Here is a 16223-nt window from a genome sequence, read left to right on the forward strand (position 1 = left end):
ACCTGACTGATTCTACCCCTTAACCACTCACGCCCTGCCTGTTCTGGCTCTGTGTGTGTGTGTGTGTGTGTGCACTCCACGAAGACCAAGACCTGTGGGCTGGGAAGATGCGTGTAAACGTGGAAGTGGCAGGTCCTGATCCAACCACAGCCCATTCTTTGTTAGCACTCTAGGCCCAGTGTACAGGAATTTTAATTCAGAACATGGCTGTTCTGACAAGAGATCACATCCAAGGGCCTATGTGATCAAAGATCTAGGTCTGTGTGATCTGGTGGAATACAACCGCACCTTTAATCCAGGAGAGGCAAGACAGGGCCAGCCTGGTGTACAGCAAGTTTCAGGTAAAGAAAAGCTAAGGTCTAGGTGTGCTGGTGCACGCCTTTAATCCCAAACAATGAAGGGAAAGGTAAGTTTGTAGAAGGAAGCACATGTTTGAAAGTGATGTCTAATTGCAGTGGCAGAAAAAGTGACAAATCAGAGAAGATTTGACAGAATAGGATATGCCCAACTCATGAGAAGAGAGAGGAAAGGGAAGCTACTTAAAGGGCAATGCAGAGAGAGAGGGAACGGAGGCAGCTTTACTGGGACAGTAATAGAGAGATAGGTTGCAGAGAGAGAACTCAGGTGAAGACTGAGTGAGCCAGAGAATGAGAAGGAACCAGGAGATTAGAGCAGATTGCTTGAGTTAGTTTGAGGCCAAGCAGAGCAGTTCAGAAGCCAAGGGAAAAGCCAGATTGACTAAGTCAGCTGGGAGAGGAGTGTAAGCCAGAACAGCTGAGTTGAACCAGCCAGCCCAGAGCTCACTAAGAACAAGAAAGGGTGTTATTAAGCAGTAAATCTCAGAGGCTGAAAATGTCTAGGCCTAGGTTAGATTTTATGGAGGCTAGAAGCTCCCAGGACTAGGCCAAGGCTAGCAGAGAGAGGCAACAGGCCTCCAAGACAACAGTTGAAGAAGGAGAATAAAAGTTCCCACATTTAGTTGTAGCTAGTGTAGAGCCTCCTTCCCTCTTCTTGGTCTCATGTCCTGACAGGAGCTCTCACCCCGTGTTCCCCATATTCACTCCCCTCTTGCCAATCCCACAGATAGTTTGAGACATATGGACGAGGGACTGAAGAGTTGGCGGTGGACATGGGGATAGTCATTATCCTCCTCCCCCACCGGAACATGGCCTACACTCCTCCATCTGAGAGGGTCTCTAAGTGTGTACCTCCTAGGAGGACTGGGCTGGGGTTGGAGGCTTCGCCCCCTTCCGCCCTCAGCACAAAGGAAGGTCTGTCCAGAAACGCGGGTGGATGAGAAGCAGGCTCCAAATTTACAAAATAAAGTGTTTATTATGAAATTAGAGATGGAGGCCCCTCCCTTCTTCCCTTTTCCCCCTTTCCCAGCTGCCTCCCCTTTCTCCCCCCACCCCCCACTTCCCTTCTGGGGCCTGAGAAGCACACAAGACAATGCCCAGAGCTGGGATGCCCAGGGCAGGCTGACAGCTGGGCAGAGCTCCAGGGAGGTGGCCATGTGGGTCGAAGCTCTTGCCCTGGGAGGTGGGCTGGCTCCCTCCTTCCTTCTGCTGGAAGCCAGTGGAGCCAGGATGAGGCCATGAGTGATGGAAGGAACCATGCGGGCAGGTCTGTAAGGAAAGGTGGGTTGGTTTAGAAGCAGGATCGGGAGGGTGGCTCCGGTCCTCTGCACTTCTTCCAAGTCCGCCACAGACACTGACCTGGAGCAGAGCATCTCCTGCAGGAGGGTGGGGCAGCAGTGGCTGGGAGAGATTCTCCTGCTTTGGGGATGGATAACAGAAACAAAACAACAACAAACCAACCAAAAAGCCAGTCACAGGGACTCAAGAGAGAAGGGAGGGACATGTGGGCCAGAGACAGACAGAGCATGTGCGTGGGAGACAGAATCTGAGCGATTAGAATTACGGGACAAAAACAGCCACAGAGTCACAGTGAGAACAGAGGTCGGGGCAGTCACAGAACCCAACCCCCGACAGTGGAGAGTCACAGACAGGGATCTCTGGAGAAACACACAGACCGACTGAGGAGGGGGAGGTAAGAGGGAGGGGTAGGGAGGGACTCTGGGCCCCTGGGCTGCCGCCGCCTGCCTGGACCATGTGGGGCTCACTCAGAGGGCCTGTGCGCGCTACCCCACCGCAGCGCAGCGGCAGGACCGGGGCTGGATTCAGGGGTCCGGGGGCTCCTTGGCCCCATATAACTCAGCCAGGGTGCGGAAGAGCGGGCCCCAGTCGTCCAGTGGCTCGGCGGGGCCGGGCACACCGCCTGCCTCGCTGCCCGAGCCCAGGGAGCTGAGCGAGCCGCAGGAGGAGCCCCGGCCCTCGTAGCCGTACACCTGCACCGAGTCGTAGGGTGGCACGCTGGGGTCCTCGTCCGTCTCGCGCAGCCGCAGCGCTAGCAGCTGCGCCACGTCCGCGGGGCCTGGCGGCCTGGGCTGGCGCGGCGCCCGGGTCCGGGGCAGCACGTCGCGGCGCACGGGCGGGCCCGATGCTGGAGGAGCGGCTCCGTCTGGGTTCTGCAGGGCTGTGATGTCGAAGGCCTCGGTGTCCTCCTCCCCGCCACCCTCGTCATCGTAGGTGATGATGTTCTCGCGCACGTCCTCCTCCTCCAGCACCATCAAGGCTTCCTGCTTCTGCCGCCTCAGGGCCACGAAGAGCACCACCAGGGCTGCAGGAGAGCACGCAGGCCATTGAGCAGCTGCTTCCCACGCGGGGCCCGACCAAGCTGAGGCCGCGTGGCGAGGGGTGGCAAGCCTCTGACATTTGGCAAACCTTGTTTGAATCCTGCCTTCACCCTTTATTTGCTATGTGTGAGAAGTTTACATGGAAAAGAAGTTTTATTTCCTTAGGTGTTTGAACGATTATAACGAAGCATTTGTGATGGGCCCAGCGCTACACTTGGCTCAATCAATTTTTTTTTTTTTTTTGGCTCAATCAATTTTTATGGCTGGTTACTGTCATGGATTTGGAGGTCCGGTACATGAGGACAGAGGTTTTCTCTTGGACCTACCCAGCAGTAGAAAATCCAGGCCTGACAGGGTCATTCATGCCCTATGTCTAGACCTGCTTTCTCCCTCCCCACAAAACAGGCCCAGAAAGCGAGCGCATCTTGTCCCACTGTGACTCACCAAGAAGGGTGCCCATGCAGGTGACAATGGCAAGCAGGGCACCAGTGCTGAGACCGGTAGGTGAGAGCTGAGCCTCAGGCCAGCAGGATGCCATGGAGCCGTCAGGCCGGCAACGACACACGCTGATAGTCACCGTGGCAGTGCTGCTCAGAGCCGGCTGTCCCCAGTCCCAAAGTTCTATGGGAACCAGGTAGGGGGCCTGGCGGGGTGGAGCAGGGCGGGAAGGCAGCAGCAGGCTGGCAGAGCCATCTGTGGAAAAAGGAAGGTTCCTTCCTGTAGGGTCGGCTCAGCCCATTGGGCCTGCTCCACAGGTGGGGTAGGGGCAATCAGGCTGTCCAGGGTATGGGAAGGAGAGGGGGGGAGAGACAGGCATGGGTGTGGTCGCAGAAGGTCACCCACCTCGGTTATCCCGGACTGTAAAGTTGGCATCAGAGCCCGAAGGACCTTGAAGGGAGACTTGGCTACTGTTGCCAGCTTCATCTCTGTCTAGAGCCCGGATGACCTGAATCACCTGGAAGAAGATGAAAGGTCTTTCAGTGAAATGGCTGCTGGGGGCCTCAAGAGTCCAACCCAGCTGCCTCAGCCGCTTACCTGGCCAGGGGCTGCGGAATCACATACAAAAATGTCATAGGGCTCAGCCAGCTGTGGAGCATTGTCATTTTCATCCAGGGTCTGGATGGCCACTTGCACACGGGAAGACTGTGCAGAGCTGTCTGAAGCCAGAATACCAACACGTGTGCATCATACATGCACACACAACATACTCGGTCAGAGGCGCAGATGCCACACAGCATGCACATAGAACATGAGACTCCATATGGTACACGGACAGCAACATGTGATTTTTTTTTTTTTTTTTTAGACAGGGTTTCTCTGTGTAGCCTTGTAGCTTTGTAGACCAGGCTGGTTTTGAACTCATGGCGATCAGCCTGCCTCCATCTCCCAGAGTGCTGGATTACAGGCCTCTGCCTCCACACCCAGCATGCAAACCACGATTTGAAGTGGGTGGGACGAGAACAAGCGTGTAAGTGCTCACGTAGCACCTAAGATGCTCGCACTGTAGAAGACACGCGCAGGAAAAACGCGGGGCCGGTGATGCGCACAGAGCAACTCCCTCAGGGCAAACACAGCAAACTCGGAGATGTAGGGTAGGCGGAAGGTCCACACAAGGTGTGCAAACATAAACCGTGAAGCATGTGAACTGTCAGACCGCACATACAGGGCACGGCAGTTGAAGACAAATCAAACATACACGAAGCGGATATGAGCAGTGAGTACACCCTACCCTGGCCCAGAGAATGCCTTTTCATGCACAAGTAGAATGGACACGCTCACACACACCAACAGAGGTCTGGGAGGCTGTAGTGCGGCAATTTGTATCACTGAGAGTTGACTCCTAGAGTTTCATGGTCCACGAGGTGCAGCGCCCAGGCCCCGCCCTCAGGGGCACCCTACTATTTTCTTACTTTGCTCCTCTCTGTCAGCATCATTCAAGAGAGAATGCTAAGGACAGTGAGCCTCCTGATTCCTTCGGTCTTTTCTCTGTGTTGAGGGAGAGCTGGCTGGCCCTGGTGGAAGGGGCTGAGTTCACAGCTCGGGGCAGGGCAGGCAGGCTGTGTGAGCTGCCTGGCCCTAAGGTCGAGGCCAACTAGAGACTGGAATGAGATGGGTCCAGTCTTTCACTGCAGTAAGGGCCACCAGCTACCAGCCAATATCGGGGTGGGGACAAGAGCAGGGTTTGGCAAGAGCACGAGAGAACAGTACGGGACGCACATACCCACAGGGCCATAGATAAACATGCAACCAGACGCAAGGTAATGCATATAACACACCACACACGTGCACAAAGCATCATCTCTACAGATACGCTTGCAGCTAGATGCACAGAACTGCCAGCGTGAACAGAGCCGCACAGACAGACACAAATATCAACACGTAGTTAACCCACAGGAAAAGCAGGAAGGTAGCGGAGACAGCAGCTCCCACTGTCACCTGACTGCCTGGGTCACATGCCCCTGCCATTTATTGTCCATATGACTTTGAGAAGTCACTTAACTTCTCTTTATGAGCTTACTCACTTGGAAACAGGGAAATAATCCTATCTCCCTCATCAAGCTGTGGTGTTTAAGTAAGTCATTCTATTTTTGGAACTTAAAATAGTGCGTAATACACAACAAGCAATCATCTATTCACAAATATCCACATATGCAAAGGATTATCTACAGCTACTTGTATATACCACAAATATAATTCTATACAAACTCAAGTGTGAACACATATCAGGGATATATAGTCACAAGTGTACATGTGCGCGCATACACACACACACACACACACACACACACACACACACACACACTTGCATATAGGCTGTCATGTACCTCAGGTTGCCCTTGCACTCCCGATTCTCCCGCCTTAGTCTCCCTCGCGCTGAGATTACAGGTGTGTGCCACGCGGCTGTATACTTCACACACGTGAACTGTACCATTGCTGAGTGCACGCCCATGTACGTATACATACAGCCCCTTGCTGACATGTACTGACATCTGTGTATACAGTCACGATGCTGATGTACCATTTAAAAACAGCAGGAGCAGGGGCCATAAGGTGCTACATAGAGAGGGCAAGGGCCTTGCCTGTCTCCCCAGGGCAGAGAACTAAGCCGGTGCTGGTGCTGGTGCTGGGGGAGGCAAGTCCTGCAAGGCTCCCAGAGGACCTGACACACTCCTGCACAGCCCTTCCCGGCCCTGGCAGTTTGTTAATACTTGGGCCTCGAGGTACGGCTCCGAGTTTGAGCAAATCAGGTAGGCATTGATGTCTGGTCAAGATATTCAGGCAGCATGTCCCCTGTTGTCGCCCCGTGACCCCCAAACTGAGTGAGGGTGGCTGTTTCCAGGCTGAGGGCCAGGAACTGAACTTAGTTGAGGGTATGGCTGTCACTACCCCCCACCCCCCCACATTCAGGGATAGGGATAGCTCTCTGCCAGAACAATGTGGTCTCCTTAGGGCCCAGGACTCCTTACCCAGCTCTGTGGCGAGTACGGTGAGGTTGTGCCAGACACGAGCCTCGCGGTCCAGGAGCACCGCTGTTCGGATAGTGCCATCTTCGGGCTCGATGGAAAAGCAGCGCTCAGGGTCCGAGTGGGGAAGGATGGAGTATCTAGAGGAAACGGGAGTGGGAGCTGCCACCTCCCCTCCTCCCCTTCCTTCCCCTCTGATCATCCTGTGGGGCGTCAAGGCCCCTGGCAGAGGGTCCAGGTAGAGCCTTACCAGCCACTCAGAGCCGCCAGCCAGGCTGGAGGCCCTGGGAGGCCCCTACGGCTCAGGGGACTGTGTTTGCTAGGAGTGGTAGAAGAGGCAAAACCACCTGTGCTTCAGACCTGCCAGCTCTGTTCTGGGGACCCAGGGACCCATGTCTCGTCCCTGCTCTGCCCCAGACCACCTGTGTGACCTTGGGGAAACCATCTGACCTTGTTTGATCAGCTGCAAAATGGGAACGACACCAGCACCTCCCCCACAGAGCGGTGTCAGGGACGCCGGCCAGGTTGGTGGAAGAGTGGCGCTCACAGCCAGCCCGCGCCAAACCCGAAGATCAGCACTGTCACCCACTTAGCCGCTCACAGCTGGCCCCTCAAACAACTGCCAATGACGATCCCTACTCTATAGGGACATGATGACAATTAAACGTTATCAAGTGGGCACTCGGGGCACGATCAATAGAGATCCATTTATCAAGTGAGATTCTATTTGCTTGCTATTTACTGCCGCTAGGAGGTGCCACTCCAGTCTACCCAAAGGGAGAGGTGGGGAGCTGGGCTGCAGCTAGACCGGTGAGGACGAACTCAGGCACCTAGGCAGGCCGACCAGCAAGCTGGCACAGGAAGTGAGATCTTTGCTAGGTGACATGATTTGCTGTACTCACGGCATACCCTGTGCGTAGCCAGCTTTGCCCCGCCCCAGCTCACAGTCCAGCTCACCGGATGGGACTGGCCGGCGAGTCCAGGTCACTGGCTGAGATCTGGCCCACCAGGGTCCCTGGAGCCTTGTTTTCAGGTACTGTCAGGTGGTAGGCGGCCTGGGTGAAGGCAGGTGGCTCCGGGGCGTCCTGCACAGCCACTCGCACCGACGCCACATCCTTGAAGGGACCTCGGCGCAGATAGGCTGGGTCGATGAGGGTGTTGGTGGCTTCTACACGGAAGGTATAAGAACGGCGGGTCTCGAAGTCCAGGGCCTATGATGAGGGGAGACAGAGAGTGAGGCATTGGGAAAGCAGGCGCTCCCAGGTGCAGTCTCTTTGCTCTGTACGTCCAGCGCTGAGGACAGGTGGCGCTAGGGAGCTGTGTGCGGCCTCGGGGGTGGGGGGGGTCACGGTGGGTGGCACACCGAGTAGCTGGCACCTCTAGAGTTGCCGTTAGTGCCACTGTAGACTTGTTAAGTAACCCTGAGACACTCCCTTTTTCTAGCTTTCGGAGCCTCATCTAAAAGGTAAGACAGCCATGGCCACCAGGCCCTGACACAGGGGTTCTAAGCACGATTCTAGGAAACTAGTTAAAAGTATGGCCAGAGAGTAGAGCAGGAGCGAGGCAGTTTTTTTCCTGGTGCCGGGGATGAAATCTCAGTCTCTGTGCATTAGGCAAGCTCCCTACCATTAAGCTTGTGCCCCCAGCTACATCTGCAGGTTTTATCCAGCAGAAGGCGGGAGCTGGAGGGTTGGCTCAGAGGTCAGGAGCACTCTCTGCTCTTCCAAAGGACCTGGGTTCAATTCCCAACACACACGTGGCGGCTCACAACTGTCTGTAACTCCAGTTCCAGGGGATCTGACACCATCACACAGACATCCCGGCAGGCAGACTACCAATGTACACAAAAATGAAAACAAATAAGCGAGAAAACAACAAAACCAAACGGGCGGAAGACCAACCTTGCGGACAGTAAGCAGCCCATCCTGACCCTGGGAGTCTGTGCTAATGCTGAAGGCCTCTGATCCTTCCCCATCCAGGATGCTGTATGCCATTAGGGCGTTGTCCCCTAGGTCTGGGTCCTGGGCCTTCAGCCGGCCCACCAGGGTTCCAGGGCCAGCTGTCTCCACCACAGAGAACTGGTATAGACCTTAGGGGCGGAAGGAGGGAAGATGGGTCCTCAGAGAAGTCTCCAGCCCTCCTTCCCTACCCCAGCATTTCCTTTTTCCAGGGTCTGGGCTAGGGTGGGACTTGGGAGGGATGGAGTCTAGGGGCTGTAGGTAAGGGCATCACAGAACTGCCCCTTACTCTGAGGGAACTTGGGGGGGTTGTCATTGACATCGCTGAGGGTGACTGTTACTGTAGTGCTGCCTGACAGCCCCCCCATGTGGCCACCCATATCCTTGGCTTGAATCACCACCAAGAACTCCTCTTGGGTCTCCCGGTCCATGTTGGGGATGGCTGTACGAACCACTCCTAAGGGAGAGACACCGGGTCAGGGGGTGCTCGCGCCCGTGGCTGCCCCACAGGGCTCCTGAGTTTGTCCTCACCAGTCTGGGGGTCCACAGAGAAGAAAGGGAGTCCATCCAGCACTGTGTACACCAGCTTGGCACTGTTCCCATAGCTGGGATCATCAGCATCGTGGGCAGTTACTTGGATTACAGATGTCCCTGTGGAAGAGTCCCGGGCCCCCGCTCAGCAGCGGCAAGGCCAGCAACGAAGAACACACCGAGGGGACCCAGACGTGAAGAAGGCTGAGTGAAAGGAGATGAGTTCTAGGGCAGACGCAAAAGGGGCTGGAGGGGCATTCAGAGCCGGGGTGCTCACCGACGTTAGACATCTCAGGCACTGTGGCGTGGTAGGGCCCAAGGGGAAACACTGGCGGATTGTCATTGATGTCTTGCACTTTGATGATGAACTCTGATGGAGGCTCCAGTGGCCGGTTAGAGGCACGGTCCACAGCTTGCGCCAGGAGCACATACTGGGCCTTCTCCTCCCTGTCCAGGCTCTTGGTCACATGGATATTGCCCGTGGCCTCATCGATCACAAACACAGTACCTGCCCCCTCCCCTGTCAGCAGGTACTTGGTGCGGCCCTCACCCCGGTCAACGTCTGAGTGGAGCTGCAAGAGTCAGAAGAAACAGGCACAGAGCTCCAAGCGCAGGGTGGCGGGGTTGGAGTCTAGGTTTGGGTGGTGTACTAGGGGTGCCAGGGGACCAAGGTCATTGCAGAGTGATGAAGCTGCTGGGCAGGGCCTAAGGTGCAGACATGGGAAGGGTTGGTTCTTACCTTGCCGATAAGGACAGGCTCTGGGCCAGAGTACTCCTCAATGACAAAGAACTGGTTCCAGACCCAGCTCCTTCGGGTCCGCAGCAGTGTAGGGCCTGAGTGTCCCCGGGACCCCGCCCAGGCTGGGACTGGAGCTGCCAGGCGCCCCATGCAGCCCCAGCCACCCAGCCAGGCCAACAGGAGCCTCACAAGGCCCCACATGTTTGAAATCCAGCCAGGGCTCTTGTTCACTGGCCCCAGGTGCCGAGGCCGGGCGAGGCCAGGTGGCCCATGAGCTGGCTGGGGAAGACGTGCTGAGGCTACCCCATGGATCCACACCTGTAGGACAGGTAGCTGCTCAGGATCAAGGAAAGTCGAAATCCTTCTCCTCTCCCAAATCAGATACCGAAGCTCAGCTCGCTAAGAAACCAGACACCCCACTGCCCAGAATGCAGTCTAACAGACAGCCAGCCGCCCCCCCCCCCCCCCCCCCCCCCCCCCCCCCGGGCTCTGCCTGGATTCACCTCCAGCCCCTCCAAGCCCATAAATCTCAGATCAGTCAACTCTGGAAAGCCGGGAGGAAAAAGGAGAGAGGAACGCTGAAAGGACTTGGAATTTCAAATCCTGTCCCCATTCTCCTACCTTGGGCACACGGATAGGGAACTAGGAAAGGTAGATAGACTGACAGAGAAAGGGCTTAGAATTAAGAGGTTAGTAGTCATTGACACACAGCCTCCCTTATCCATAGGGTCAGGCTCAAAGACGAGGCATGCAGCCTGAGTCAGACTGGGACTTAGGAAAGTACCCCCTCCCCAAGAGGAACCCCACCTCTCCAGACTGTCTACAGCCCACTCTGCCAGCTGCAGCCTTTAAGGGGAATTGGTCTAAAGAAGCAGAGTGGGGCTAGAGCTGGAAGAATCGGGACCAGGGTTGCAGGAAGTGCAAGGAGACCCAGGAAAGGTGAAATGGAGGCTGACCCAGGGGCCAGAGACAGTGTGATTGAGGGCTCTGGATCAAAAATCAGGCATGATGGTCTGGCAGGCAGGGAAGACCAGATGAGAAGCAGACCAACCACGGAGAGAGAAGGGCAGCAAGAGAGAAGCAAAGACATCAGGGAAGCAGCCTGCGGATCTGAAAGGTGAAAGTGGTCCTAGGTATCAGGCTTAGAAACGGGTAGAGCGGCAGAGGAACCTTCCGGGTGTGTGTGGTGTGGTGTGGTGTGTGTGTGTGTGTGTGTGTGTGTGTGTGTGTGTGTGTAAGAGAGATCAGGCCTCAGAACTTCATTCTGGTAGAGTAAGCTACCAGAGCAGTAGAGGTAGGGAGGGCTGCGGGAAAGGAGCTAGAGAGAGGACCCTTCCCATTTCTCTCTGTCCTCCTGAAGGGGCCCACGGTCAGGTAGCTGTGTCCTCCCCCAGAGCACACACACACCTGACAGGCCGTTTGCTCCCAAGAGAAAAGGCAGCAAGGGACCAGGGAGGCAGGCGGGACGAAGAGGAGAGAAGGAAACAGAGGAGTGGGAGAATGGGAGAGCAGGAAGGAAAGAGGAGAGGGGAGGAGAGGAAAGGAGAGCGGGAAAGGGAAAAGAGGAGAAAGGTAGAGGAAAAAGAGATGGGAAGAGGCAGGACAAGAGGGAGAGAGAAGGGGCAGAGAGGCGGACGGGTAAAAGAGGAATCCGGAGAGGCGACAGGGAGAGGTGTGTGGGTAGGGAGAGGGCAGAGCGCGGGAGAACCAAGCCGGCACGGCTCGCAGCCAGAGCGCACCGCAAAGCTGCGGGGCTCCCGCTGCCCCCGCGAGGATTCCCGACCCGGGCAGACGCCCTTACCTGGCACTGCCGGGGGGCCCGGGACCGCGAGCAGCACCCCGCCCGCCTCCGTCGCTGGCTCCCGGGGGCGCAGCCCCAAGCGGATCCAAGCCGGCGCCGCGGCTCCGCTGCAGGTCTGAGCGGCCCCGGCGAGAACAAGGGAGCGAGACGGAGGGGGCGGGGGAAGGAGGCTCCGCCTGCGGAGGAGAGGCGGCTCGCGCGGGAGAGGAGAGCCCTGCCTCCGACCCTCCCCGGCCAGTCCCCGCCCCCGCGGCTCCGGGGCTGCCGGGCGCATACAGATGCGGGGACCCTCCCGGACCGGCCGCAGCGCGGTAGGGTACCTGGGCAGCTTGGCCAGGCTATTTTGAGGGCCTGGCGGAGAGCCCCCGGGCACGCTCGGCCAGCACAGCCCCTGCGGCGGCACACCGTGAGGAACAGCACTGCGGGGGACCCGGCTCCACGCACAGCGTTAAGGTGCGAGCCTCGGGATCTTGCGAGGGTCACAACCGCCAGTTGAGTCGGCTAGGGTGAGCTACGGACCGCAGTGAAGCGGGGGGTCTAGGGAGCTCGCTAGGGACAGACAGGGGCAAGACATCGGTGGGCAAAGCTCTTTGCAAGGCTCTATTCTAGAGCGTCTGCGCCCCCTGGTGGCATTTGTGAAAAGCACCTTGAAGGGTGACCAAACCCCTAATTGTGCATGGCACTGACCCTGCCAGCTGCTGTGGTCTTGCAAAAGAAACAGGACAACCAGTTATCTCCCAGAGGGAAAAATACATACAGCTTTGGGCTGATGAGGACCAAGGCAGGGTTGACGATTCCCGAGGGAGGCCGCTGTGAGAATGGTTGGCCACCATTCTCACAGCCACTCAACTTGCCCTCTCACCCAAACCCTTCCCAAGGAACGGCACTCCAATACTAGTTAAAACTAAGTCAGATTTTTATTTTTTCTCCATAGACCACATCATTTAATAATAAAAAAAATAAAAATAAAAATTGAACAAAAGGAAAAGGTGGATATAAAGTGGAACCAGAGGGCAAGAGGCTGCAGGACAGAACAGACGGGGAACTGCAGGGGCCCTGGGACTCAGGAGAGGCTGATTCAGCTCATAGGTGACCCAGGCCTGGCCCCGGCTGTTCCCAAAAGGCTGTGAGTACCCAAGGGAGGTGGAAAGCAGGACGGAGGGAAAATGAGAGGTCTAGGGCACTTGGCTATTCCCACTTCAGGCCAAATCTCTCCCTCCATAACCTAGCTCTTCCCTCTCAGACTTAATGGGAAGAAAGGAGAGTTAGGTTGGGGAGGGGGGGGGGGAGGGAGAGATTGCCACTGCTCTGTTTGGTACGTGGGGATGAGTGGCAGTTACAGTTCAGCACTGAGCAATGGTGTGAAAGACCCTTGGTTCCAGGGTATGGTGATTGTACCTATCCCTCTGTGGCCTTTAACCTCCCAGGGCAGAGTGGCAGGTACCTGCAGCTCTCCTAGTGTTTGCTTAGCTAGCGGCGCCCACCCCGGTCCCGTACAGGTGTGCTTCGACTCCGGCTCCTGCTGTGGCGCTTGGTGTCTCTGCGATCCCTCTCCCTGCCTCGGTCTCGGTCTCTTTCCCTATCCCGATCTCGGTCCCCCCTGTCCCTCTCTCTCTCCCTGTCCCTCTCTCTCTCCCTACTATGTTCCCTCCGCTTCTCCCGTTCTAGCTGTCGGTTCCGTTCCCGCTCAGCCTCCTTCTCCCGCTCCTTCTGTTCTTCTTCCTCTCGTTCCTTTCGCCGCTTCTCCCGCTCCTTGGCCCGTTCAGCCTGTTCTGCCTCCTTCTGAACAATCTGTAGCCAGCAGGAAGAGCAGAGGCAGAGAAAGTGCATCACAGTCCTGTCTGAATTGGTCCCTCTTTGTGCTTCCTGCCCAGATTGAACTGCCAGCTCAGGGTCACTGTCAGTTTTGTTGTTAAACAGAAAAAGGGCAGGCATGGAGGATGAGCTGTGCTCCGCCTACACACTCACTCTCTTATGCACGACAGGGGCTGACACCATCATTTTCTATTTCTCTAGCTTCCATGATTCTAGATGCAAAATATTTGAGTAGCATGAAGCCTAAACCCCCCCCCCCCCCGGTTTTACTTCACATTAAGGGGCCAGCAAGATAGCTCATAGGGTAAAAGCCCTTGCCACAAAAGCTGGACAACTTAGCTCAGCCCTGGAATCCATATAAAGATGGAAGGAGAACCAATTCCACAAAACTGTCCTGTCTTTTGACCTCCACAATAGCACCATGGCAAGCACATCTCCTTTTGGCCCCCAACACACAAATACTTCAAATTCTCATAAAAAAAGCAAAAGTTGCGGATATTAAGAAGCAGAGAAGAATTACAAAGACAGCTTTACAACTTTATAAAACATGCATTCCCTAGCCAACCCAAAAGCTGGGTTTCTCAAATCCTACAAGTTCTACTTCCTGCTTTTGTGGCCACTTTCGTTTTCTCTGCAGCACCCTCACTGGCCATTTCTTAAAGCTGATTCTCTAATGCTTCTTTTCTTCCCTTACTAACCTAAGCCAACGACAGGGCCTGGACTTTCCACCATTAATCTCCTGGGTGCAATGACCAGCTCTAGCTTTGCCACTATTCAGCAAAGGAGAATACTTACCTGGCTCTCAGTCAGTGGGAGCCAGTAGATGCAGGGTGCTGCCTTAGTCTTACGGAAGAGGTCATCTAGCAACTTGGCAGGTGGCTCCTCCTGAGCTTTTTCTGAGATGAGAGGAAGTAAAAAACCAGATCTCAAACACAAAATCCTCTGACCCATCCATCTGGGTTCCTGTCCTTCCAACCAGGAGACATTACCACCCTACCAGCCTCACAGCGAAATACCTTTCTTTTCACTCTTCTTTTCTTTAGATTTTGCTCGCTCTTTGCGGCGTCGGTCTCGGGACCGTGATCGGGAGCGGGGCCCCTCTCGAACTTTGTCCCGATCCCATTCTCGCTCAGACCGAGTCCTCTCCCGTCGCTCCATTTCCCGTTCCCGTTCTGCCCATTGTTCCCGCACAGCCCGCTCCTGCTCCCGTTGCTCAGCCCGGGGGTGGGGTGGTGGTTGAACTGGGGGTGGAGGTGGGGGATGCAAGGGCCTCGGAGCTCCCTGTTCCTCTGTCTTAGTTTCAGAAGGCCGATCCACCAGGAGTCCCCGGTGGTAGTCCAGCTGTGGGCAGAGGGACAAGGACAGTTAAATCAGAGTTTACTCCATTCCCAACTAAAGAGGAAAACCCAGAATCTTTGTGACTGCAGGTTTGGCAAAGCTCTCAGAATTGAGCAGAATATGGGCGCCTCTGCCCATTCCCTCCTTTTCTTTAGGTTGCTCACCTCATCTTGCTCAGCATAGTCAGCACAAAGAAATTTGGGGTTGGATTGGGGCCACTTGACCCCATGCAGAGCTGTGCGGGTTGCTACAGCTTCTTCTACTGTTGAGTACTGGTGAGGAAGAAGCAGAGAGGCATGTGCCCCTTTAGTCCTTGCCATAATGCCCACAAATCTGCCCATACCTCACAGAAAATAGCCTCTTTGCCTCACCGTCACAAAACAATGAGACTTGATCTTGTCAATCCAGAAGGCCTCTTCCACCAATGTTCCTGTACGCCCCAATAACTCCTTCAGTTGGCCTAAAGTGAAGGGACGAACCTGCCAACAAAAATCAACTTTTAAGGTCTTAAAGAAGGTAAGAACACCTATGTATCTAGCATTAAGATTTCCCACATGCACTGGGCAATGGTGGTGCACGCCTTTAATCCAGCACCCTGGGGAGGCAGGCAGATCACTTGAGTTCAAGGCCAGCCTGCTCTACAAAGGAAGTACAGGACAGCCAAGGCTACACAGAGAAACCTTGTCTCAAAATAAGAGAAATTCCCATGCAAGCTGGGTAATGGTGGCGTATGCCTTTAATCCCAACACTTGGAAGGCAGAGGTGGGCAGGTCTCTGAGTTCAAAGTCAGACTGGTCTACAGAGCAAGTTCTAGGACAGGCAACGATAGACAGAGAAACCCTGGGGGTGGGATGGGCTGAAAAGATGGCTCAGCAGTTATAAAAACTAGCTTCTTTTCCAGAGGATCTGGGCTTGAGTGCCAGCACTCACACCTGGATGCTAAGAACTAAACTTGAGCCCTCCTCAACAGCAGTAAGCTTGTAATTGCTGAGGCAACCTTTACAACTCTCAGGCAAAATGTAAACCCTAAAGTCAAGAAGCCTACAATATGGGAACATGACTTACCAAGTTGGAGATATGAACAATGTTACTGATCTTGCCCCTGGGTGGGGAAGGCACCTGGGCAGTTCGGACTGGGTCATCAATTGTAATGGAAACTCCAGACTTCTGCTGGCTAATGGATCTCCGGGTTAAGGTATCTCCTATTGTAACTAAAAAGAGAGCACAGGAACAGCCTTTAGGAAGGACACCCCTGACTCCCTTCCTTTTACGCTCTACCAAGGAGCCCATCTTCATTCAGATATGCCAAGCGCCCTAATGTGGCAGGGTGCAAGGGCAAACCAATCTCATCGTAGAGACCCCAAAACTATAAAATCCAACCCAGTTCAAAATAGCACCTAAGAGACGCAGACACAGAGAACTTCTCAAACACAGGGAAGAGGCATCCGAGGCCCAAACGGGTCCAAATGTGGTCCCCAAAGAACGCAGAGAGCTGCCACAGCTCACCCACCTTTCTTTACTTCATGCTCCACAGGTGGGGGCAAGGCCACCTCTACTGACACCTGGGGAGGTGCAGGGGGTTCTGCTTCAGGCTCCTTCTCTTCTTCTTCTTCCCTCTGCCCATTTTCCTGGCCCTCCGCAGGCACTACCTACAAAGATATCAGAAAACAGAGGTGGTCTGTCACGCCACTGGCATATTATCTTCAGGCTCTGGCTCCCAAAGAGATGGTGGTTGCACCAACCTCTTCCACTGTTGTGAGATAATTCTTGATAACCCTAGATCTTGTTTTTTGTGGTTTCTGAGACAGGGCTTACGTAGTCTTGGCTGTCTTAGAGATCAATATGTAAACCAGGCTGGCCTTGGCCTCATAGAGATCCTCTT

At 55.1% G+C, this 16223-nt stretch overlaps 2 protein-coding genes across 4 annotated transcripts in view; both read right to left on the reverse strand.

The window, feature by feature from the left end:
• Positions 1-1347: 1347 nt before the first annotated feature.
• Cdh24 (cadherin 24) lies at positions 1348-11295 on the reverse strand. The gene is made up of 13 exons (XM_055615751.1): positions 11189-11295; positions 9388-9705; positions 8926-9220; positions 8649-8768; positions 8407-8574; positions 8061-8248; positions 7117-7370; positions 6163-6299; positions 3731-3852; positions 3539-3650; positions 3140-3388; positions 1716-2679; positions 1348-1625 (listed from the first exon to the last, which is right to left on the reverse strand). The coding sequence occupies exons 2-12, from the start codon at positions 9586-9588 to the stop codon at positions 2180-2182; spliced, it is 2346 nt and encodes a 781-aa protein (XP_055471726.1). The 5' UTR covers positions 9589-9705; positions 11189-11295; the 3' UTR covers positions 1348-1625; positions 1716-2179.
• Positions 11296-12086: 791 nt separating this feature from the next.
• Acin1 (apoptotic chromatin condensation inducer 1) overlaps positions 12087-16223 on the reverse strand; it is a 47092-nt gene continuing 42955 nt past the window's right edge. For all 3 annotated transcript variants that reach the window (XM_055615766.1, XM_055615775.1, XM_055615782.1), the window contains 7 exons: positions 15852-15990; positions 15407-15552; positions 14713-14820; positions 14506-14613; positions 14020-14344; positions 13799-13899; positions 12087-12979 (listed from right to left, as the gene is read on the reverse strand). In XM_055615766.1, the coding sequence (XP_055471741.1) occupies positions 12659-12979; positions 13799-13899; positions 14020-14344; positions 14506-14613; positions 14713-14820; positions 15407-15552; positions 15852-15990 (1248 nt within the window). In that variant the 3' untranslated portion in view covers positions 12087-12658. The remainder of the gene's footprint in view (positions 12980-13798; positions 13900-14019; positions 14345-14505; positions 14614-14712; positions 14821-15406; positions 15553-15851; positions 15991-16223) is intronic.

The sequence above is a fragment of the Psammomys obesus genome, unplaced genomic scaffold (genome assembly GCF_907164565.1).
Source record: "Psammomys obesus unplaced genomic scaffold, mPsaObe1.curated_primary_1811, whole genome shotgun sequence".
Lineage (NCBI taxonomy): Eukaryota > Metazoa > Chordata > Mammalia > Rodentia > Muridae > Psammomys > Psammomys obesus.

Bases quoted from the DNA above. Each gene is read 5' to 3' on its own strand.
- Cdh24 (XM_055615751.1), bottom strand. From the start codon at position 9,588: ATGTGGGGCCTTGTGAGGCTCCTGTTGGCCTGGCTGGGTGGCTGGGGC. The intron at 9,221-9,387 runs GTAAGAACCAAC...TGACTCTTGCAG, and splicing joins AGCCTGTCCTTATCGGCAAG to CTCCACTCAGACGTTGACCG. The intron at 3,651-3,730 runs GTAAGCGGCTGA...ATCTTCTTCCAG, and splicing joins ATTCCGCAGCCCCTGGCCAG to GTGATTCAGGTCATCCGGGC.